Here is a 23,203-nt window from a genome sequence, read left to right as displayed (position 1 = left end):
TTGGATGAACCATTCTATAGACACTAAAGTTGGCAGTTCCTGCTACAAAATAGGTCTGGCTCAAAACTTTACAACTCTTTTCCAAACCTTTAAAGGACCCAGATATGTGACTTAGGACATCTTGGCCAACGCCGCTCATTTGGTTCAAAATGGCCAGACATGGTGTTAAATAGACCTTGTCTCTGCAAAGGGATCTCTGTCTTCCCCAGTTTGGCCTCATTCATAATTCATCTCCATGACATTCCTCTGTTGGGCAGGTAAGTAGCAAGTGAAAGATGACATAATTTCCCCAGGCCTCCTAGTGAGTCAGCCCAGCAACCAGGAACAAAACCCAGTTTTATGATGACTGAGACCGAGAGAGGCTCAGCCCAATCCTGAGATACCTCCTTTTCAATAAAGTGACTAATTGAACAGTCAATTACTTATTCTGGGGCTTACTCTGTAACACCAGACAAGTTTCAGTCCATGTTCTATAGCTCCCAGCAATCTACAGGAAGAGAAAAATGAAAGCGTCCAACAAATGGAGGAAATAGTTACATAATAAATTCTGGGCATCTATGTACAGAGAGGTGACTATAGTTAACATTATATTGTTTGCTTGGAATTTGCTAAGAGATTAGATCTTAAGTGTTCTTACCACACACACCTTAACTATGTGTGTTGATGAATGTATTCAACTAACCTTATGTGGTAATCATTTCACAATATGTGTGTGGGGAAAATTGTCTATGTACCTTAAACTTACACAATGTTATTGTCAATTTTTTCCCACAAAACTGGAAAAAAACAACAACCAGAAAGACCATATTTACAGTGAGAGTGAGGTTCACTCCATAAACTACTAGATAAGGTAGAACAAAAGCAGGAATCTCCCAAGTTTTCCAGGGTGAGGGTTTTCAAAGCCTGCATAATTTTTTTTTTAAAAAGATTTATTTAGGGCCTCCAAATAAACTGTTGAGCGCTGCGGTTGAAGCTGTCTGCAGCCTCTGCAGCATGTGTTCAATTCCCGGCTGGCCAGGGAGATTCCCACATGGTGCAGAGACCTCTCCTGCCTCGCCCACTGCTCCCCTCAACAGTGTCTTCTGCCTGTTCTGTGTCTCCACTTTGTCTCTGGTGAATTCTCTCACCCTCTGGTGCCTCTGGCCTGTGCCCCAGTTCTTGTATAAATAAATAAATCTTTAAATAAATAGATAAAAAGATTTATTTATTTATGCATACAAAAGCTGGGGTGCAGGTCAGAGATGCGGGGGGCAGTGGTGGCGGTGGTGAGAGGATTCACCAGAGACAGAGTGGGACACAGAACAGGCAGATGTACTGAGATACAATGCTGAGTGGAGCAGCGGGCGAGTCAGGAGAGATCTGCTTGTCAGGTGGGTCACCTCCCTAGCCGGGGATCAAACTCTCGCTGCAGTAGCTGCTGATAGCTTCATAGTGTTGCGTCTTAACCCCTTGCCCCACTAGGGAGGTCCCCTCCATAAATTTTGACCTTCTATTTCAGATTCTTTGGCTCATTCTCTATACTCCTGCATACCAGCGCCTAGGCAGTGGTTTCAGGTGAAAGCATACGTGAATGGACGCTGGTGATAAAGGAAGGTCGGACACTCCAGCCTGCAGGCCACTCTCAGGCTCAGAGGAAGGGAGAAGCAATTCCTGGGTGTGTAAATGTAGATGTATTGAGTGTAAGATTCTGTGGGGGATGGTTTCTAAACTCCTGTTGGAGGAACCAGAGGTGATGTTTCCCAGGCACTCTTGTCTTCTGTGGACCAGTTGCAAGTCAAGAGTCTTCTCCTGCCCCCTCTCCCCAAGAATGGTCCTCCTCAGGGCCTTGCTCACTCTTCTGAATATCCTCGCAGCCATCTCCACCTTGGAGTTAGGGCTTGGTTGTTGCTCTAGTTCACTTACACTTGACTGCAGGGCATAGAAGATCACAGCACAGTTTTAAATTCTTGTAATTAAAAAAAAATACAGTCTTCCTAATTGTTGTATTATGTCTGGATACCAATGTTGATTAGAGACTTTTAACTTTTACTTGTTTATGGATCTTGATCAAGGCCTTATATAACATTATAAAAATAATATTCTGTTTACTACCCAAAGACCCCAAGCCCTCCTTTGCTCTTACACTCTCCACCTTGCAAATTGACTTTAAGTTTATTTCCAAATCCCTGTTTCTTTTTGAGCAGAAGTCTTAAACTTTCTTATCTACTCTTGCTTTATGATATCAGAACTAATAGTTCCCCTCCTCTTTATGTCACTGACATGGCCCTCTCCCCTTTCTTCTTTAATTTATTTAAGCTTTTTATTTGGAAATAATTTTAAACTTGAGAAAAGTTACAAGAATTTAAAAAATTCATAGTAACCCTTTACACAGATTCACCTACTGTTAACTTTTTGCTACATATATTTTAGCATCTGCTACCTGTCTATCCATCCCCAATTGTTTTTTTCTGAATCATTTGGGAATACATTGACCAATTCCTTATAAATAGTTCAGTTGTATTCTCCAAGGATTAGGATTTTTCTATTACAAACCACTGTAGAGTTACCATCTCTATTAATTTATCACTGATGCTATACTTTTGTCTAATTTCAACTAGATTCCAGTTTTTTAAATTGACACAAAAATTTCTTTTATAGCATTTTTTTCTTCCATCACAGAATACAGTTTAAGACCAAATACTGCATTTATTTAACCTGTCTTGTTAGTCTCCTTTAATCTAAAATATTTCCACAGCTCTTCCTTCTCTCTCTGACATTGACCTTATTAAAGAATATGGGTCATTTAGATTTTTTTGAATATTTCTTATATTATGTTTGCTTGATTTTTCTTGACAACTGGATGTGGGTTATGCATTTCCCACAGGAATGCTGTGTGAATGATGCCCTCAGGGTGTTGTAACGATAGGAGCTCGATATTCACCTGGCCCTCTTGATGATGATAAGTTGGACAGCCTAGTCAGGGTGTTCTCCTAATCCTCCACCTACTATCTTTCCCCTAGTCATTAAAAAGTAATCGGTGGTCTTTAAGACCACACAAATAATATACTCCTCCTCAAGCTCCCCTCCCCCCGTGCACACTGGTTTAGCATTCATGGATGATTCTTGCTTAACCAACCTTTCTTATGATGATTGCAAAATAATGAGTTTCAACTACAGCATTCATTCCACATTCACTAGAAGGCATTTAGCATTATGCTGAGGATCTGCTCTTTTCCACTTATTTACCCATTTCTTTACCTGGTTATTTGTTATGGAGTCATGTATTCCTATTTTTTTTCAAATATTTATAATCCATTACTGTTCTTAATTATTTTGAACTCTGATTTTCCTAGATTTGGTAAATGGAAGGCCCTTCAAGCTGACTCAAGCTCTCGCTGTGTCCTTGGGATGTATTTTAAAATACTCCTCTACTTCTGCTTCAAGATGCTTTAGGCTCATCTCATGTGGTCCCTTTCCCCATCCCCAACCTTTCTCTAAGGTCATCCTTAAAGTCTACTCAGCAGGATGAATGCTTGATGGTGTTTCTTTTTCTATTTTTTAATTTTAATAAATTAATTTTTTAATTTTTTTACAGCATTATTCATTTAAAAACAATATTTGCTTCCCCCCAACCTCTCAGGTGTAGTCCCCATAGAGTTTCCTTCCCTAGTGCTCCCGTGCACCATCACCTCAGTCCCCTGTGCTCCTCCCCCCTCCCTCTGATCCCTCTCCCTCCTGCTCCCCTGCAGTATGTCTCTGATTTATAATTGTCCGTTTTTGCTTTGTTGTGTTTTGTACCGTTATTATTTTTTTTACACTGACGTCTTATTTAGTTCCCCTATATTCCTGCTATAAGTGAAACCATGCAACATTTTTCCTTTTTCTTCTGACTTATTTCACTGAGCATAATTCCTTCTAGTGTCATCCATGTTGCTGCAAATGACACGAGTTTATCTTTTTTGATTGCTGAATAATATTCCATTGTGTATACTGGATCTTCTTGATCCAGTCATCTATTTTTGGGCGTTTGGGTTGTTTCCAGGTTTTACCTATTGTAAATAGTGCTGCAATAAACATAGGGGTAGAGGTGTTCTTTTGAATCAATATTTTTGTGTCCTTTGGGTAGATCCCTAAGAGTGGCTGATGGTGTTGTTAATTGAAATTGGGAAAGTCCAAGAAATGTTACTGTGATCAATATTTTCAGATGCTATTGAATGACTCAGAGAAACACATTACCTTCCCCATTGCTGTCCCAGGCAGGTGCTCTTAGACAGGAAAAGGGCACTTTGACCATATAGATTCAGTTATTGAGTCCTCTCCATGTGCTGGGTAGTATGAGGAATAGAGAAGATTGTAAGAAACCATTCCAAGGAGATTCTGTTCTAGCAGGATAGAAATGCATGTATATAAATACCCATAATACAACCTTGAGGGGTTTTTATTGTGCTGACAATAAGGCATATATAAGAAGTTTCAGGAGCTTGGGTTGATACTTATGGCTGAGTAAATCTGAGATTTCACTAAGGTGACTTTTTGGCTTAGAACTTGAAGGAGGACAGGATTTAAAAAATGGTTTTCCTGGTGAAAAAGAACTCACTATGTGAACTTTTTTTTTTAAAGATTTATTTTTTTATGCATACAAGAACTGGGGTACAGGCCAGAGGTATGGGGGGTGAGAGTATTCACCAAAGGCAGATTGACTGAAATACACTGCTGAGGGGAGCAGTGGGCAAGTCAGGAGAGGTCTGCTGCACCATGTGGGTAGCCACCTGGCCAGCCGGGGGATTGAACTCGTGCTGCAGTGGCTGTGAACAGCTTCATAGGTTGTGTCTTAACCCCTTGCACCACTAGGGAGGCCCTATGTGAACTTTGAATGAAATATGATTTTTTTCACTTCTTCAATTAGATCCAGTCCTCTGCCAGGTTTTGTAAGTCACGTAGAAATAACTCTAGTGAGTAAGAGACCACCCTCTTGCTTGATGCCCACCTAAGGAAAGAATTGTCATGATGCCATCTCATTTTTATTTCTAGACACAGATGAGACATGTCCTTCATTCACCAAACTGAGCTTTCACAGTGCAGTGGTTGGTACAGGACTAGACGTGAGGTTGATGGTTTACACTTGGAGAAACCGGACCTGCCCACAAATTGTCAACTCCGTGAATTTGGGGAACTTGAATGTGGCCAAGAAAACCACCTTTGTCATCCATGGATTCAGACCAACAGGCTCCGCTCCAGTTTGGATGGAAGCCTTAGTACAGGGTTTACTCTCTGTAGAAGACATGAACGTGGTTGTTGTTGACTGGAATCGTGGAGCTACAACTGTAATATACTCCTCGGCCACTGGTAAAACCAAAAAAGTAGCAACAGTCCTGAAGGATTTTATTGACCGGATGTTGGTAAGTGAGAATTCTCTTAAGTAATTCCAGGCCAAGTTGAAATTGTCCCATTATCTGGAGATCTAAGGCCAAAAGATGTCTGACACGGAGCTATTTTGTAACATTTGCAAATCTGAATAAGCCCAGGGAAGGCCCACAGGTGTGATTTCTAGCAGAAATATGAATGGAGATATTATGGCATAAAGATTAAGACACAGGTAGATATATAGATTGATTTGAATCCTGCTTTACTCCCTCACCAACTGCCTACCTTTGGTAGATTATGTCAATTCTGGGCCACATTTCCTTAATTGTATAACCAAAAGAGTGGAATTTTCTTTGCAGGAGTGTTATGTAGCTAAATGAGATAGTGGATATAAAGTCTTAGAAATGTTTCTGCAAAGTTAACAGTTGGGATATTTCTCCAAATGTTGTCATCTCCTGGGCCCCTCACAATTTATAATGATGGACCTCTTGAAATTCCAGGTAGAAGGAGCTTCTCTTGACAACATTTACATGATTGGAGTAAGTTTAGGAGCCCACATAGCTGGGTTTGTTGGAAAGATGTTCGATGGGCAGCTGGGGAGAATTACAGGTAAGGCTTCCTGAGCATGGGAATGGAGTAGTTGGCTTGGGCAGGATGCTCATTGGGAGAACATTATGCAGGCCATCTAAGTCTTTAGTCAGCTCTTCCAATGACTTAACATCTATCTCTAAGCATACGTACAAAAAGAAGACCATAATAATATTGACCTCGGGTTATTATTTAATAAAACATGTGCAAAACATTTTTAAAATTGTATATGTCATAGAAAATACTGGTAATGACTTTTTCTTTTATGACTAGAAAACAGCTACGTCCCTTGAGAACTTGATCTATGTATCCAAAGCAGACAGCCTTTTTCTTTTCATTGAATCTGGAACAGTTTGAACTACATGCCCAATATGTTTCTGTCCCTAGGCATAGCTGGAGTCTTGTGATAGGAAAATGAGGTGGGAATTTTGATGACTGGATCTTACTCTCTGAATATCAGCTTTCAGGTCAAAGCTAAATGAAAAACACCCAGAAATTTAGCAGGTGGAACTCCAAACAAAGATTCTCTTGCTGGGATGTCTTGCCTGTTAGGCTGTAACTTTCCACAGCTACAAACCAAGAGCTGAAGGAGCCTTTCTCTTTCAGAGACACAGGGCTCCGCCCATTCATGTCTTTCTCAGTATCCTTTGTCACACCGAGATAGCTATTTAAATCTATTGTCTGTGAAGGGCCTGCCTGCCAAAGCACTAAAGCCACTGAGATCAAGGACCATGAGCAGAGTCCCCATGTATCACCCATACTTCTCCTTTCCCTACCACTATATCCATCTTGCTCTTTCTTCCTTCCCAGCAGCCCTCATTCTGGAAGTGTGATTCATGGCATACTGGGAGTTGTATTCCAAAGCATCTGACATGTGCAGCATGGAGGTGGGGAAAGTATTGCCTGCCCCCACAGCCACACTGATAGATCCTTTAACAAATTATCCCCTCGTTAACTTGGGATATGACTAGTTGTCACAGGGTGGTAATACCAATGATTTATACCCTTGAGTGACAATTATTTGGAAGTTTTTAATGTTTCCAGACATTTGAAGACAAAGGGACTAACAATCAAAAGAAGTAACAGTAACCATGGAATTGTGTAAGGGTCCTAGCTATTCAAACACACTCGAAAAGACTTTGTCTACAATTGGTGTCCAGGACCAGGATTTAGTTTTTTCAAGGTGCCCTGCCTCTATATGGCCCTTATTTCTTTGTGTTCTCAATTCTTGCCTTGGAGCTCAGCTCAAGGCTGTCTTTATTACTGAATCTAAGTACAAAACTCAGAGAAAAAGTTAGGTAGGTTTTTTTATTTTTGTGTGCTTTAGGGTATGAAAGCAATTTAATCAGTTAGACTCAACTACATTTACTTTTAAAAGATTTCATTTTTTGCTTATGAGTATAAAAGATGGGTGGCTTGCACTTACTCGTGTATCTTACCTTTTGGGATTTCCTCTTCTGCCAAAGTGTAGGTGTTTTCTTTGTGGTGTGTTTAGAAGCTAAAAAAGTCTTAAAAAAAAAAAAAAGTAGTGATTTGTACTGTTTACTCATTTTCATGGTGTAAACCCTCCACTGTGGCTAACTTCAAGCTACAATTTGATCTCACGGACCATAAAGTTTGGGAACAGTTGACTAAATTCTGCTCCCCAGTGTTGGTGTTATCTCCCTCTAGCCCACCACTGCCTTATTCCATTTACCCCCAGTTCCTTAACCTGCCAGCAAAGCTGTTGCCATGACTACTTTGAATGTGAATGCAATGTAACCTCATCTCTGATCATGGAAATTCCCCAAGCCAGCCTTCCTTCTACTCTGGACTACATGGCTGTGCTCTGTGGCCTAGACTCAGACCATGATCTGTAGCTCAATTTTCTATCTTCACTGACTTCCCCATCCTCATCTGCATTCACTCTGAACCCCGAAGCCAACCTTAGCTGTCTGCAAGAGCATTTCTGAGGGTAAAGCATTCCCTCTCCTATTCCCCACTGTCTTGCCTGAGTGGACTCATTGGATTATGGAGCAGGAATTTGGCATGTTAACCAAGTTCACTCTCAATCCCAAGAACTGGCCAGTTCTACTTGATAATGATTTCAGTTTCAATGATTGCTTCATCTCTTCTATTGCCCTTTCTTTCTAACTTTCCTAACTTCTTCAACAGAAGATGTAGAGGATGAGTGGATTTTAAAATATTTCAAGTATCTATATCACTTGATAAGTGATATAAATTACACATTAAATTTTATCCTCAAACTTAACTGTGTGTAAAAATCACCTTGGGGGTGCTTATAAAGCTGACTTACTGAATTGGAATCTCTGGGGTTGGAGGCCAGGGGTCTGTACTTCTAACCAGAAGATGCAGGTGATCAAAAACCACTCTTTGAGAAATGACCTTAGAACTATTCTGTCCAAGATAGTAACCACTAGCCACATATGGTCATTGAGCACTTGAAATGTGGCTCATACAAACTAAAGTATACTGTAAGTGCAAAATACATATTGGATTTCAAAGAATAACAAAAAAGAATATTAAAAAAAAAATCTCAATTTTTAAATTATTTTTTAAAGATTTATTTATACATACAAGACCTGGAGTCTAGGCTAGAGGTGCAGGGGATGAGAGGATTCACCAGAGACAGAGTGGGGAGCAGAACAGGTGAATCTACTGAAATACACTGCTGAGGGGAGCAATGGGTGAGACAAGAGAGGTCTGCTGCACCATGTGGGTTAGCTACCTGGCCAGGGATCGAACTCCTGCTGCAGAGGCTGGCAATATCTTGGTAGGACTGAGACTTTAACCCTTGCGCCACAGGGAGGCCCTCAAATTTTTTATATTACATGTTGAAATGATAATATTTTGTATATACTGGGTTATACAAGGACTACATATTTGGATATACAAGTACAAATTAATTGTCCTTGTTTCTTTTTCTTAAAGTAGCTTCTAAAAGTTAAAAAAATTAGATATTGAATGGCACTGTTTTAGAGGGTTCATGGTGACCTTGGAGAGGAGAGTTAGAGGACCCTGAAACTGTACACAGCATATTGGATGCCTGTCCTGGAGAGAAGTTCAGAAATTTCAAAGCCAAGTTAACACTGCTATAAAAGTCAAGGATCACTAGCTAGACACTTTGTGATGATCTTTGAGGAATAATCAAACACTCCATTTTCCCATTTTGTTTCTATTCTATATTAATCTTAAAATATTCTGGATTCAGATTCAGAAGTCCTTTCATAAATCTTCTGAACTAGCTATTAAGTCTACCTCCATTTTGCACATCAGGAAACTGAGGTTCAGAGAAATAGAATAAGCTGCCTAAAGTCATATGCCTGCTTGGTGTTAGGTTTGGAACTCCATGTCACATCTCTGACATCAATGGTCTCAACCCACACAAAATACAAAGTTTTTTAGAGCAGTTTGACTGTAATTTTGCAAGCTTATCATTTGCTGTGGCTCATATGTCCAAGTTTACTGTGACAGTCCCTATTTATGTCATTTGTCCTAGTATAATAATTAATGCACCCTCATTACTCTCAAAATTGCCCTGCTTTAGAAGTTATACAGTAAGCCAATTTATCCACATGGATCTGGAGGCTGCAATGCACTGGGGCTCTCACTGGGGCAGGAGAGGCTTCCCCAGCAAATTCTGCCCCAGTTATGAGTTTCCCATACTGTGTTGAAAATATCCTGTGGACTCCAGTGACTAGGTGTTGCGCCATTTCCTCACATACACAGTTTCAATTGGGATGGTAGTGGTGGCAGGGGAGAAAGAGATAAGCAATAAGGAAAGTGGCAGGTAAAGAAATACCTCCAGGAAGCAAAAGCTTTTGGAGAGGAAAAATGGAAAGATTGAGACTAGAAACAGGAAACCAGTTGGGGCAAAGATGCTATCTTAGATTTTCTATATAACACCAGGGATTGGGAGGTGTTAATTAAAATGATGCCCACAGATACAAAGCTTCAGGCAGGTATCTGGCAAGCAGGGACTATTTGTGCCTTGGTGGGTTGTTTTTGCTTTTTGTTTAAGTTTAAATTTTACTGTGTTGTGTTTACAGCATTGTGGGAGCTACTCCCTTATAATTCCAAGTGTTTAATGATGGCGAGGGAGGCACAGCTAACACTGACCAAGGGCAAGAAATAAGTTCAGGCACTTATGGGGTGGGTTAGTTCTGTAGGAATAAACACTCACTTTTTCCTCCCTCTTGGACATATGGAGTGATACCGGCCAGGCCAGCAAGTTTCACTCTCCCACTCGGCTTGCCAAACCCAGTGCAATGAAACCAAACCTCTACAAAGAGAGGTGACTGCATTGTGAGACCATGGCTCTGGTTAAGATATCTGAAGTCCCTAAACCTTAGTCACACATCTTTAAAATGGGAATAATGGAAACCCTGGCTCCCTCACAGGCTTGTGATGTGGATTGGATGAGGTAGTATAGATGAACAAAAATGGAAACTTGAAAGGAGTTTGTTTTTCTTATAAAAAGAAGGAAAGCTTGAGTGAAGTTTCTGGATCATTCAAAGTGGGATAAAGATAAGTATGGCATCTGCTTTTATATGCACACTTTGGTTCCCCACCAAAACCCCAGGAACCAGTTCAGCCCCTGGTCCACCTCTGCCTGCACTGTCTGGTGCTTAGCCATGCACAAGATATACCTACCGATGGAATGTAGGTGCTGTTCTCAGGGGTACTGCCAGGGTAATAGCTCTACTGTGGGAAAAGGCTACAGGGCTGTGGAAAGGAGCCTGGCAGAGCAGGATGGGAACATGATGCTTGCCCACGGGAGGGTGACCTGCAGCCTAAGCCATCACTGGGGGAGCGATCAAAAGGCCGGCTGCAGGTGACTCATGGCGTTGGGCTGCCAAGCTGACTCTGTTTTCCTTCCAGGTCTTGACCCTGCAGGCCCTTCATACAACGGGAAACCTCCGGAGGAGAGATTAGATTCCAGGGACGCTCAGTTCGTTGATGTCATCCACTCAGACACTGACGGTAACTTTCCTGCCCTGGTGGGTCAGTGAGCACTCCCGCCTCCCCAACTCCCAGGAGCCTCCCCCTGGGGGAGTTGGCATGCAGGGGTGGATCAGGTTTCTCCAGATTCCCTATTTCCAGTGGCACAGTTCCAAACCCACAGAAATCATACAGGGAAGCTGGTTGAACGCAGACCTTGAGGCTCTCTTGCAAGTGGAGGTGCTTTCCTGTCCCTTCTTCCTTGTAAAGTGATCATCTTGACCCATCCAGGACAGGCTGACTTGCGCACCGTTTGGATGGATGTTTCCCTATGTGCAACTGGGTCTGCTCCTGTGGTGATTTTGTTTGTTTCTTTTTGGTTTCTGTTTCTTTCAGTATTACCTTAAACTAAAAGGTTTGTGTCTCCTCAAGGAGTGATTCTGAAACACCTGTAGTGCCCCAGGACTTCGTGGGTCAACACTGTGGTTTTTGTCTTTCTTGCTGCTGATTTCATATTCAGGATCAGCCAGTGTCTCAGGAGCTGGGGATGAGAAGGATGTGTCTTTATATCTGAATGTCTGGGAAAAAAAACTGGAAAGCTGCAACCTAGATAGGGCTGAGGAGACAGAGCAGAATGACCATTCAGTTGTACACACTCTGTGACACAACCACCTGAGAAAGAAACCCTTGACCACCTATCATGGGTACCCGGGTGTGCTATTCAGCAATTGTTATCCTTAGAAGAGATGTCTCTGCAATACAGCTGCATTCTTACTACGTAGCTGGCAAAATATTACCTTACTGAAGTGCATACCTCAATGCCATTCTGATGCTTAGTGGAATAGAGCGATTTATTTTTTATGCCTGAAGAGAAAGGGAATTTTGAAGGAAAGAATAAAAAGATAAAAGCTTTGCAGTCAGGCAGCCGTGGATTGAAATCCAGGGTCATGGTGTCATCATGTTTGTTCCCTAAATCTTCTTCTTCTTTTTTTTTTTTTTTAAAGATTTATTTGTTTATGCATACAAGAGCTGGAGAACAGGCCAGAGATGTGGGGGGTGGGTGGGTGAGAGGACCCACAAGAGACAGTGGGGAAAAAACAGGCACAGATCTACTGAAATACACCGCTGAGGGGAGCAGCAGGTGAGTCAGGAGAGGTCTGCTGCACTATGTGGGCTGCTCTCTGGTCTGCCAGGGATCGAACTTGTGCTGCAGAGGCTGCGGATTGCTTCATAGTGTTTTGCCTAACCCCTTGCACCACCAGGGAGGCCCGGTTCCCTAAATCTTCTGAGCTTCATTATGTTTACCTGTAACTTACTTCATCTGAATTTACCAACATCTACTTTGCAGACAATGTGAAAATCAGAGAAAAGGTTAGTGTAAACCACATAGTATCATTCCCACAGATACATATAGTTTCTCAATATGAAATAGCTATTAATATTATTGCAATGAGGCACTACATATGTATGCAGATACCTATATGATCCTTGTGATCAAGTATTTTACTGATTATTTTGGGGTATAATATTAAAGAAAAAAGCAATTACTAAAAATATCTATAATTTTAGGCCTCCAGTTTCTAAAAGAGTTTCCTATTTTTTACCAATCTAGATCCCAAATTTTATAAGATTTTTCCTACTAAGTCAATGTTAATTTTTTTCCTATTTTTTATTCATGAGAGGCTTGGGAAGCACCTGGAAATTACAGGGTTCCAATCAAATGTAAAGAAGAAACATTTTATTAACCTTGCAGTGGATGAGTACAAGAATGGAAACAATGCCAGCATTATTTCCATAGCCTCATAGTTAGAAATCATTGCTTTCTAAATAAGTACCTGGGTAATTTAGGGCAAAAAATTTAGATAGGCATAACAATAGTAGCACTAATAATAATGAGGACACCACAATATAATCTCTGCCTATATCCTGCAGGCAGATGAGCTAGGAGGTGTGCAAAGTTCAGCGCAGTGTAAAAGCATAGTGTGTTCTCTTCCAGCAATGGGCTACAGAGAACCTTTAGGAAACATAGACTTCTACCCAAATGGAGGTTTGGACCAACCTGGTTGCCCCCAAACAATATTTGGAGGTAAGTGCAGATATTTTATGTTTTGTAAAATTGTGACTTAAGAGATTTTAAAATTTGATGTTATGCTACGTAGAGTAGTACTTAACAAAAACCAAATTCCCTGAGAAATAGAAGTGTTATAAATATAAGTTAAAATTATTGCTCAAATATATTGCCTTTAAAAACCACAACATTTTGATTAAAAGCTATTATGAAACATTTCTCTCTTTTGACAAGGTGTGTCTGACATAAAAAATTCCAATCTGGAAACATCTGCTGGAGGAATTATGGAAAATGTAGACAAAAAGATCAGAGTTCTAAAATATCCCACAAAACATTCTTTAATATAGTTAAACTTTTAGAAATAATAGGAAAATTATTTTAAACTATGGTGTGCAGACACAAAGGAACATAACTGTTAAAAATCATATTTTGAGAGGTTAATAAAGATGCTTACGAAATGGTAAGTGACAGAGACAAAACTATACAGTATGATCCAAATTAACTTTACTAATTTTGATTACCCTCTTCTGAATAACTTTATCATCTGACTCATGAATATGATGCTCTGTGCTTCAGTACTTCATCATCTCCAACTCTCTGACACCCATATCTTTGTCTCATTGGCCTCTTCTCTCTCCATTACACCTTATGGTACCACGAAGACTTACTTCCAGGCTTGCCTCTTACCTCTTCTTTCCATTCAGGCCTTTCAGTGTCACCTCCTACTGTTCAGCCCTTTTCACTTTACCCTTCACCCTTCCAGCAGAAATAGAGCCGCTGACACTTGGCTGCTGTCTTGAATGCCTTGTGCACTCCCAGAACTTTAGTATTTTACTATGTTAGCGCCCTGCCCCCCATACTCCTACCTGGGAGTGTCCCAGAACAGAAATGGAGCCTGTTGATGGAGTACAAAGTTCAGGTATATGCTTCAACTTCTCCCTGGACCTCAATAACATCAGAGAATAGTCCTTGTTTATCTCTTGCTGTGGCCCTGTGATGACTCTTCATGCTTTTAGTTTAATTAACTTCCTGCTTGTAAACTACCACCTCACAAAGGCGAGCTCCATTTGACTTTTGTATTTAGATCAAGGTTCCACCCAAGGGAGACATTTTATTGAACTTATCTTAGTTCACATGTTCCATCTTGACCCACTCCAAGTGGAGAGATTCTTCCAACCTTTTTCAAAGGCAACTTCCTCTACCAATTGCTCCCTGATGCCTTCTTTCCCTACTGTCTTTAGTAGTTTAACTGGGCTTGCCTTCTGCTGCAAACCTCTGGGGGATCTCGGCATACCAATGAATTTTCCACTTCCTTTACACTGACAAAAGAAAGACCTAGGTGGGATCCTGATTCTGCCATATATTAGTTGTGTGACCTTCATCAAGACACTTGATCACTTGATCACAAGACACTTGTGTGACACTTGATCAAGACACCTTTCTGAGTCTCAATGCTCTGCTAGGTAAAATGGGGATAATCACACTTATCTTATTTTCGCCTGCTACTTAGCATAAATTCTGATTTGTGGGTTTTTGTAAGTACTACACTGTTAGCACAGTGCCTGGCATATAGGAGACATGATAAATTTGTGTGTGTGTGCATGTGCGTGTGCACATAATATGTGAGGTGCCATTATTAAATGCCACAACTGCTCTCCTCTTTAATCATCCCCTTGACAACCAAGGAATCGCAGCGTACTTTAAATGCGACCACCAGAGGTCCGTGTACCTGTACCTTTCTTCCCTGAGAGAGAACTGTAGTATCACTGCGTATCCCTGTGACTCCTACCGGAATTATAGGAATGGCCAATGTGTCACCTGCGGCACACTGCACAAGGAGTCCTGTCCCCTTCTGGGTGAGTCCAACAAGGAGTTTCCCCCCAAAAACCTAATTTTTTTTGTAGTATCCCAACACTGTTTTACTATCTTAAAATTAACCTGGAAATTGAGTGTATTTAAAAATTGATTCTGTCAGCTTTTTCTAGTCAGTTTCTTCTGAGAACTACTCTGGTGTCTCCCAATAAACATTGTTAGAAAAGTGATCTGTATAAGATTTATCTAGAAGGTAGGGCAATTTCCTTGGATACTCTAGTTTAACATGAAAAAGAAGGTTCCAGAAGAGTCTCCAAACCCAAAACACAGGGCATAGTCACCTTATGGTAACCTGCTTTCATAGAGACAGGACACCCCTTCTGGTGCACACAACCTCTGCTCGAGGAGGGACCTTTGTGTGAAATGAGGTTTGAACAATGATCCCTCCGAATAATGCACTCACTACATGCGTTGTGAGCATGTACTGGTGTGATAGCTACCATGGGGCTGCTTAGATATTTGCTAAGATTTAGTAGAAATATTCCAGGTGATGAGGAACTTTAAAACTGGAAGTTCAAATGAGAATTTTCCAGTTTTTCCCCCCCAAAAAAAAACCAATCCAAATTCACATTAGAACATACTAGAGACAGGGGTTCTCAACCTTGATTGTGCATGAGAACCACAGAGGGGAACTTTCAGAAATACTGATGCCTGGGTCCCCAGAACAATTAAGTTAGAATCTGGAGGCCCTTCTCCAGGGGTGGGTACAGAGGAGAGAAAGAGCCCCCCTGATGGCACTCAACCTCATTCCTTGCAGGCACAGATATGAAGGAGGACATTCCCTGCTTGGTGACATAGTCACATGGCAAGCCTAATTGCAGTTTTTCCAGAAAGCACATCGCTTTGCAAGAGCGGTGCTATTTTAGGCATATGCCTGAATCTGTTTTAATCTATAAAAATGAACTTATTACTGAGAAATGTCAGTGCTATTTTTGGATCACCCTAGTGTGTGCCTCTCGCCCCTTGCCAGCCCTTGCTGCCGAGAAGCAGGGCTAGGTGATGTAATATCAGTAGGAAGGGGGAAAGTCACCACTGTGTCCTTTTGCAAGCCCTAGCTTTTAGGAACAGCTTTTAGTGAGCAAAACTCCGGTGGGTTCTGGGGAGAACTGCCCTGTGGCCCTGTAGGTCCTCATCATGGGGAGAAGTGCAAGGGGGATTATCTTGGTGGTGGCAACTGTCAAACTCCCGCTTCTATCCTTCCGATTTGCTTTTGCATTTATATAGTAATGAAATATGTGTTAACATTACATTTTTCCAACTTTTTTTATAGGCTATTATGCTGATAATTGGAAAGACTATTTAAGAGAGAAAGATCCTCCTATGACTAAAGCATTCTTTGACACAGCTGAGAAGGAACCCTACTGCAGTGAGTGGTGAATGTGGTGGTCTACTTTTGCTCAATCCTTTTCTTTTTGGAATAACTGAGTCTCAGCACCAGGCTACTTCTTGGCAAATGAAAGTCAAGATGAAGTTTAGAATTTGGTGCCGGACAGACCTAGTTGAATGCTGATTCTACCATATACTAGTTGTGTGACATTGGCCAAGGCATTTAACCTCTCTGAGACTCAGTGTCCTGCTAGGTAAAATGGGGATAATAATGCTTGTCTTCTGGGTTATGAAGATTAAAGTATCAATAAATCGTCATCATTAGCTTCACTGGGACGTTCCAGAAAATTGCTTGATCCTCAAGAGATACGAGATCGGGTCTAGAAAAATTAGATGTCAACCACATTTATGTGTCAATTCCACTCCAAAGCAACCATGATGACCATTTTAGGGAGGTTTGGTTTTAAGAATTGACCCTTCAAGGAGCAGTTGGGAGTATCTCTCTCTTCCTGTGTTTTCTCCCTGTTTTGCAGTATATCATTACTTTGTGGACATTATAATTTGGAACAAGAACGTAAGAAGAGGGTCCATTACAATCAAATTGAGAGACAAAGCTGGAGACACCACAGAATCCAAAATCAATCAGTAAGTTGGACTGGGATAGTTTTCCATTTCTTCTTTTGCTCAGAGAAATTAATCACATACATTGCTACTTTAAAAAAATTATTTATTTTTGTGTAGAAGAACTGGGGTATAGGTCAGAGGTGTGGGAGGCGAGAGGATTCACTAGAGACAGAGTGGGGAGCAGAACAACAGACTTACTATACACTGCTAAGGGGAGCAGTAGGCGAGACAGGAGAGGTCTGCGGTGCCATATGTGGGTGGGCTCCCTGACCAGGAGTCAAATTCATGCCATGGCAGTGATAATATAACAGCTCTCAGACTTAACCCTTATGCCACCAGGTAGGCCCTAGAGCTACTTTCTTATTTATAGGTCTGTTGATTTGTTGATTCTACAAAAGATACAAGGGGAGATACTGTATTGCTTAGTTGCTTTTTGTGGTCTTCCAGGCTCTTTACAAATGGAATTGGTGCAACGGTTTCCTTTCTTTCTCCCTCCCTTTCCTTTTGTCTCTTTTCTTCCTCCTTTTCTCCCTCTTGCCTTCCCCCTCCCTTCTTCTTTTTTCTTCCTTTTTTGATTTAACATTTTATTACAAATGCCCTTCTCACTTGTTATAAAAGATTTAAACAATAGAGGCGTATGTAACACAAAGTGCAAGTCCTTGTTTCTGCTAATGCACTCACTCTCCCACATGTTTTTATTCTTTTATGAGCTTATAATATACATACATGCATACAAACAAACATATATATATATATATGTTTCTGAAGTTCAGAAAAATGTAAATTGCAATAGAAAATTATAAATTCCCTACAAATCTAACAACGGGGAAATGGTGAATTAAATATTACCATATAGTAGAGTATTTTTCTATGCTGAGGTTATGTGTAAAATGCTTATAATGTGCTTGTAAATGCAGCACATCAAGTTACATAAAATATAAAATGAGCTCAACAATGTAAAAATATGAAAAAGAAATTTACCAAAATATGTTAGATTGCCTCTTGGGTGGTAGAAATAAAAGTGTGTTCTTTCAGCTTCTCTCTTCAATTTTCTGTGATGTTGTGCATACTTATACATATATAGTTTAAAATTATTAAGTCGCTATTTGTATATAATTTTATAATTAGGATAAAGTGGGACCCTCCCCCCAAATTCTTGTTTAAGCAAAGGAATTTGAGGCATATTTTATTCATTCAATCAGGAAATGTTTCCTGACACTTGGGTTGTCTCCTGACTTGTCACCCATAGAAAACTAACTAGAATAGCATCGGAAACTGACAACCACCTTATGGGTGATAAATAGAATAGATGAGGGTGCATTTGCTTATTAAATTAAGCACATTGCACACACTGGCTAGTGAAATTCTCACCAAGACCACATAAGGTGATATTACCACTTACATTTTATCTACGAGGAATCTCAGGCTCAAAGAAAGAGGCCAAGTGACATGTCTAACATCACACTCTTCATCAGTGTGAATCAGGGGGCGCCCCGCCAGGGGGCGCATCTGGAGACCCAGGCTCAGGTAACTTCTCGCCCGTGCTTACGTGGGGAAGCTGAGCAGAGACCTCATCTGGACACTCTAAGAAATAGCAGGGGAGGTCGTGCAGTTATAGGAAGTGCTCACCTACCACAGTTTGGGTATTCATGCCAACACTTGGTTACATATTTGCTTTTCACGTGTCTTAGAAGTTTTAATTTTACATAGTGAATTTCTCCCAACTAGGAGTTCCTAAATTTGGAGATTTAGATCTTGGTCAAGATAGAAACCCTATCATCTTTATTTTAGTGTTTCACTCAATCTTCTTTTAGCAGCCTTCACAATGGGTGTGAGGTAATTCTGTGTCTCTGAACAATCTTTATTATTCTTTTTGCACTTCCTTACTTTTTAGTAAGCAGGTTGTTCCAGAATCACTTTGCACTTTCCCTCCCTAGCCCTGGAGTCAGCCATTTCTCCAGGGAACCCTTGTTCCTTTGAGTGGAAATGGTATTTAGAAACTAAAAATCTTGACACCTTTCATAATTGTGCTGTCCTTGGAACTTACACATGATTCGATGAGGTTGGGGATGACAGACACTTCTCCGCCCAGCCCCTATGCCACTTCCAAGCTAAAGAGTAAGCTAAAGCCTCCTGTTTCTAAAGCCAGGGGGGGATCCTCTGCTTACTTACCAGAACTTCAAGGAGATTTTGACCCTTGCTGTGAGCAAACTGAAGGCTTAACTTGAAGTTCCAACTGTAGAAAACATCTCCATACACCTGGATAAAAGTATTGGTATTTGGGATATAGCTAATTTAAGGTTTATCTTAACAGGCAGGAATGAAAAAAGGCTATGCTTAAGCACAACTTCTACATTAGTATCTATCTGGTTTGGCTAAAAATATACGCAAGTGTCTAGCAATGTAGTTTAATGAAACGACAAACTTTGAACTCAACCACAACTGGCTTTAAATCCCTGAACTGCGGCAGACATGCCTTATGACCCAGGTGAGCTTAAACCCTGCCAGCATCTGTTTGCTCGTCTGTAAAATGAAGATAATAACTTCACCTGTAGAATTTTTTTAAGATTTAGTTATTCATGCATACAAGAGCTGGGGTACAGGCCAGAGATGCGGGTGGTGAGAGGACTCACCAGAGACAGAGTGGGGAACAGAGCAGACAGACTGACAGAAATACATTGCTGAGGGGAGCAGCGGGGAGACAGGAGAGGTCTGCTGCACCACGTGGGTTTCTCCCTGGCCGGCTGGGGATTGAACTCTTGCTGAGAGGCTGTGGATTGCTTCATAGTGCGGTACTTAACCCCTTGTGCCACCAGGGAGGCCCTCACCTGTAGAATTTGTTAGGGGAGTTGAGATATGCCAAGGGAAAAGATGTCCGGCATGTGGTAGGCAGTTAGAGCACATCCCTCTCTAATGGCCTACCATGTCAGCAGCCCTGGGGTCAACAGCTTCACTCGTGCAGTGCTTTGGATTCAGCCAACTCTGCTCAAGAAAGTTGGCTAGTGCAAGCTATGGGGTCAAATGAATACCTGCTTATGAATGATTTGTAGGCTGGAAAAATTTTGCTAATAATCTGTATCCATTTAAAATATTATTCCTTTTGGGGGGGTGCAATTGTATGGGGAATATAACCAAAATGAAAATGCATACATTGTGCAAAAACGAAAAATGATGTAAGAATTATATAAAATATTAAAAAAATATTATTCCTTTCTTCCAGTGAGCCCTCAACATTTCAGAAATACCAGCAAGTGAGTTTGCTTGCAAGATTTAATAAAGATCTGGATAAAGTGGCATCAATTTCCTTGGTGTTCTCTACAGGCAATATAATAGGCCCAAAGTACAAGCTCAGGATTCTCCGCATGAAATTAAGATCACTTGCCCATCCAGACAGGTGAGCTGTAGGCAGGGCTTGACAAGCTCTGTTTTCCAAGATTCGATCCTGTCCAGTATGCTTGATCTGATTTTTTTTTAAGATTTATTTATTTTTACACAAGAACTGGGGTACAAGCCAGAAGCATGGGAGGGTGAGAGGATTCACCAGAGACAGAGCAGGGAGCAGACCAGGCAGATGATCGAAATACACTGCTGAGGGGAGCAGAGGGCACGATAGAAGAGGTCTGCCACGCCATGTGGGAATCTCCCTGGCCAGCCGGTAGTCAAACCCGCACTGTAGATGCTGTGGACAGCTTCACAGTGCTGTGCCCAACCTGCTGCACCACCAGGGCAGCCCTGGTCTGATGTTTTAATAGGACTTCATCATTCATCACGAAAGAAGTGAGGGATTTTACAAAAATAGATTTGATGAAAACAAGTAGTCCAGTAATCCAAAAAAATTAGCCTCGTATGACCCTAAAGATAAATGGGCCAGAAATTCAAGGAAATGATACTGTTGTATGTTTAGCATTATATAATTTCTCCTTAGCCGCACACATTGCTTGCAATTTGAAAATTTGTTGTAGAAAAGAAAGTCTCATATATTTTGCAAACTGGTAAAAAGGGTCAGAAATGAAAAAAAGGTGCTGAAAAATGAATCTTTTATTTCATGGATACAGTATAATCTTTTATTTCATGGATACAGTACTATGTAAATGTAAATTGGTACTTACATTGTAAGGTATAATATAAAGTAGCTATACCAGCATTAGCTTTGATATCTGCACAGAGAATGTCCTTGTTCAGAAAATGCTTGCTGAAGTATTTAGGGCCAAACAACCTATTCTCAATTGATTAAGAAAAAACAAAACAATGTGTAAATGTGGAGAGAGAGAGAGTGAATGATTTTTTAAAGTGCAGAGCATGACGGTATATGTTGTTTTGTGACAATGTGACTCCATCATACAATCCTAGCCCTCAATCTGTGGATGGAGAGAGTTTGGAAATTAGTGTTTTATGATTATACAGCCCTTTTTTTCTCAGGTTTTAGGGTACCTGAAGCATTTAATAATACATGTGGCTCCTAAGAGGATAGTCATTGCATTTTAAAACTCTGGAACTTTTTAATGCTTTTCCCCGATGATTAATGAATACATGTTCATTTTATGAATCTGGAAAGTACAGAAAATCCTAGGAAACTGAAAAATATCATTCATGGTGTCATTATTCAGAGATTTGATGATTTCTTCCCCCTTTCTTTTTGTGGATGTTGCTTTGCTTTTTTACCCCAACATTTTCCTGTCCCATCAGAAATAATCATTAACTAATTTTGTATCCTAACAATATGGTACAAGTTCCTTTACTAGAACGTGGCATTTTTATTCCTCTGTTGACCAGGATACTTCTCCTTATTTTACAGACCCCAGTTGTGTCGGTATGATCTCGTACTGATGGAAAACGTGGAGACATTCTTCCAGCCTATTCACTGCTCCAAGTTGCAATTGTAACTTGTCAGGACAGGAGGGCACCAGTAACATCAAGAAAGCACAACTACAGACTTTTTCAAAGCTTCACCTTGCCTTGTTCTCTAGGCACAAAACATAGGGAGTAACCCGGGTTTTTCTCAGTAATGTCCTGTGGATGTCAAGTGCGAAAATGTCAAACAACCTTGGATTATAAAACAGTTCTGGGGAGGGAGCCCCTAAGTAGAGCAAGTCAGAAATAGCCAGGCTGTCCATAGCCCTGAGGTTTGTCTGCCTGAATCCTGGGACTTCTTTTGTTCTGACCTGTAACGGTGGAGGCTGGTCGAGTATCTTTAAGGGAAAGACTGGTAGGAAACCTCACTTTGGACTTCCTTTTCATCTCTGTGCCAAAATCCCCAAATCCTCTGGGTCTCCGCAGTGGGAGTTGGAGGCTGATCTATCTCAGGGCTGTTGGGTGGACTTGGGAGGCAGGTGTGAAATATTCTTTGAATCCCATGGCCACCTCTGTGAGTGGTTTGATAAATGTGAAATGTTTTTATTTATTTTGATATGTCTTATCTCATGTGCAATCAGGCAACTTCTCTTTATCACATCAGCCTCTTTCTGGAGTGGTTTGCTTCAGGAAAGCAGAAAGGGACACCGTTGGTGCAGGGGGAGATTGGAGCAGCTGCTGGGACTAGAAAGCAAGTGGATGAAGGAGGATGGTAGATGAAGCCAGGCAGCTTTCAGTTCAGTCACCAGGGAGGGAGTGAGAGGCAGGGAAGAAAAGCAGAGCTTGCTTTTCACTTCAGGTGAAGAAGGATCACTTTTTAGGCAACTGTCATTTTAAGCAATAAACATTAAACATGTTTATTTTTCCTTATTACTAATGTAATCCATGATTATTGAAGGGCATTCAGAAAACGCAAAGATGCAAAATGAAAATACACTTTCCCTAATCTTGCCTATTAAAGGGATTGCTGTTAACCTTTTGAAATGATGCTAAATAAACTTGTTTTGCTAACACGTGAATCCAAAGCATAAACCACTTTGTTCTTAGAGCACCTGAAGCTTCCAGTCTGAGGAAATTTTGGGCTTCCCCCAAAGTGGATGTGCTCCGTAATCTGGCGTGACAACCAGCCAAATCTAGAGAGGCCTGGAGGGTCAAGGCCAGAAAGGACAGAACCAAAAAGGATGATTCTTGGGGCCAGATGCCCAGTGCGGGCACAGAGCCAAAGAGGTGAGTGCCCCCGAACCCCTCATGCCACAGGTGTGGCCTCTGCCAGAAAGTGCCTGGGATTCCTGAGTGTCATGGGCCCCGGAACCTCCTCCTCTTTGAAGTAACCTCTCTTCTACTGTATAGTTTTGCTCAGGACATATTTATTAAATGAACGCTGCCCACCATCTTCTGAGCCCTAAGAGCTAATTCCCAGATGTGGGTAAAGACTTCCTCACCCCAGCCACAACCCATTTCCATGGAGGCTTCAGCACTGCTTTTTTTAAATCATAGCACATTGTATGTGTTTCTGCATATGTACCCTGCCCAGAGTGCCACGAGCATGCTGCTGCTCTTGTGTCATTGCTGCCCTAGCACAGTGCCAGG

General features: G+C 41.1%; 1 protein-coding gene across 1 annotated transcript in view; it reads left to right on the top strand.

Annotated features, from left to right (window-relative positions):
- LIPH (lipase H) overlaps positions 1-22,739 on the top strand; it is a 38,458-nt gene extending 15,719 nt beyond the window's left edge. Inside the window, exons 2-10 of the mRNA XM_037525234.2 lie at positions 5,011-5,378; positions 5,844-5,952; positions 10,813-10,914; positions 12,869-12,958; positions 14,626-14,796; positions 16,083-16,178; positions 16,672-16,783; positions 19,983-20,156; positions 21,558-22,739. Coding sequence (XP_037381131.1) covers positions 5,011-5,378; positions 5,844-5,952; positions 10,813-10,914; positions 12,869-12,958; positions 14,626-14,796; positions 16,083-16,178; positions 16,672-16,783; positions 19,983-20,156; positions 21,558-21,645 — 1,310 coding nt within the window. The 3' untranslated portion in view covers positions 21,646-22,739. The remainder of the gene's footprint in view (positions 1-5,010; positions 5,379-5,843; positions 5,953-10,812; positions 10,915-12,868; positions 12,959-14,625; positions 14,797-16,082; positions 16,179-16,671; positions 16,784-19,982; positions 20,157-21,557) is intronic.
- The last annotated feature ends 464 nt before the right edge of the window (positions 22,740-23,203 follow it).

This window comes from Talpa occidentalis, unplaced genomic scaffold (assembly GCF_014898055.3).
Source record: "Talpa occidentalis isolate TD23 unplaced genomic scaffold, MPIMG_talOcc4v2.1 talOcc4.4, whole genome shotgun sequence".
Classification (NCBI taxonomy): domain Eukaryota; kingdom Metazoa; phylum Chordata; class Mammalia; order Eulipotyphla; family Talpidae; genus Talpa; species Talpa occidentalis.
Note: the sequence above shows the minus strand (reverse complement) of the source record. Positions and strands in the feature narration are given on the sequence as shown.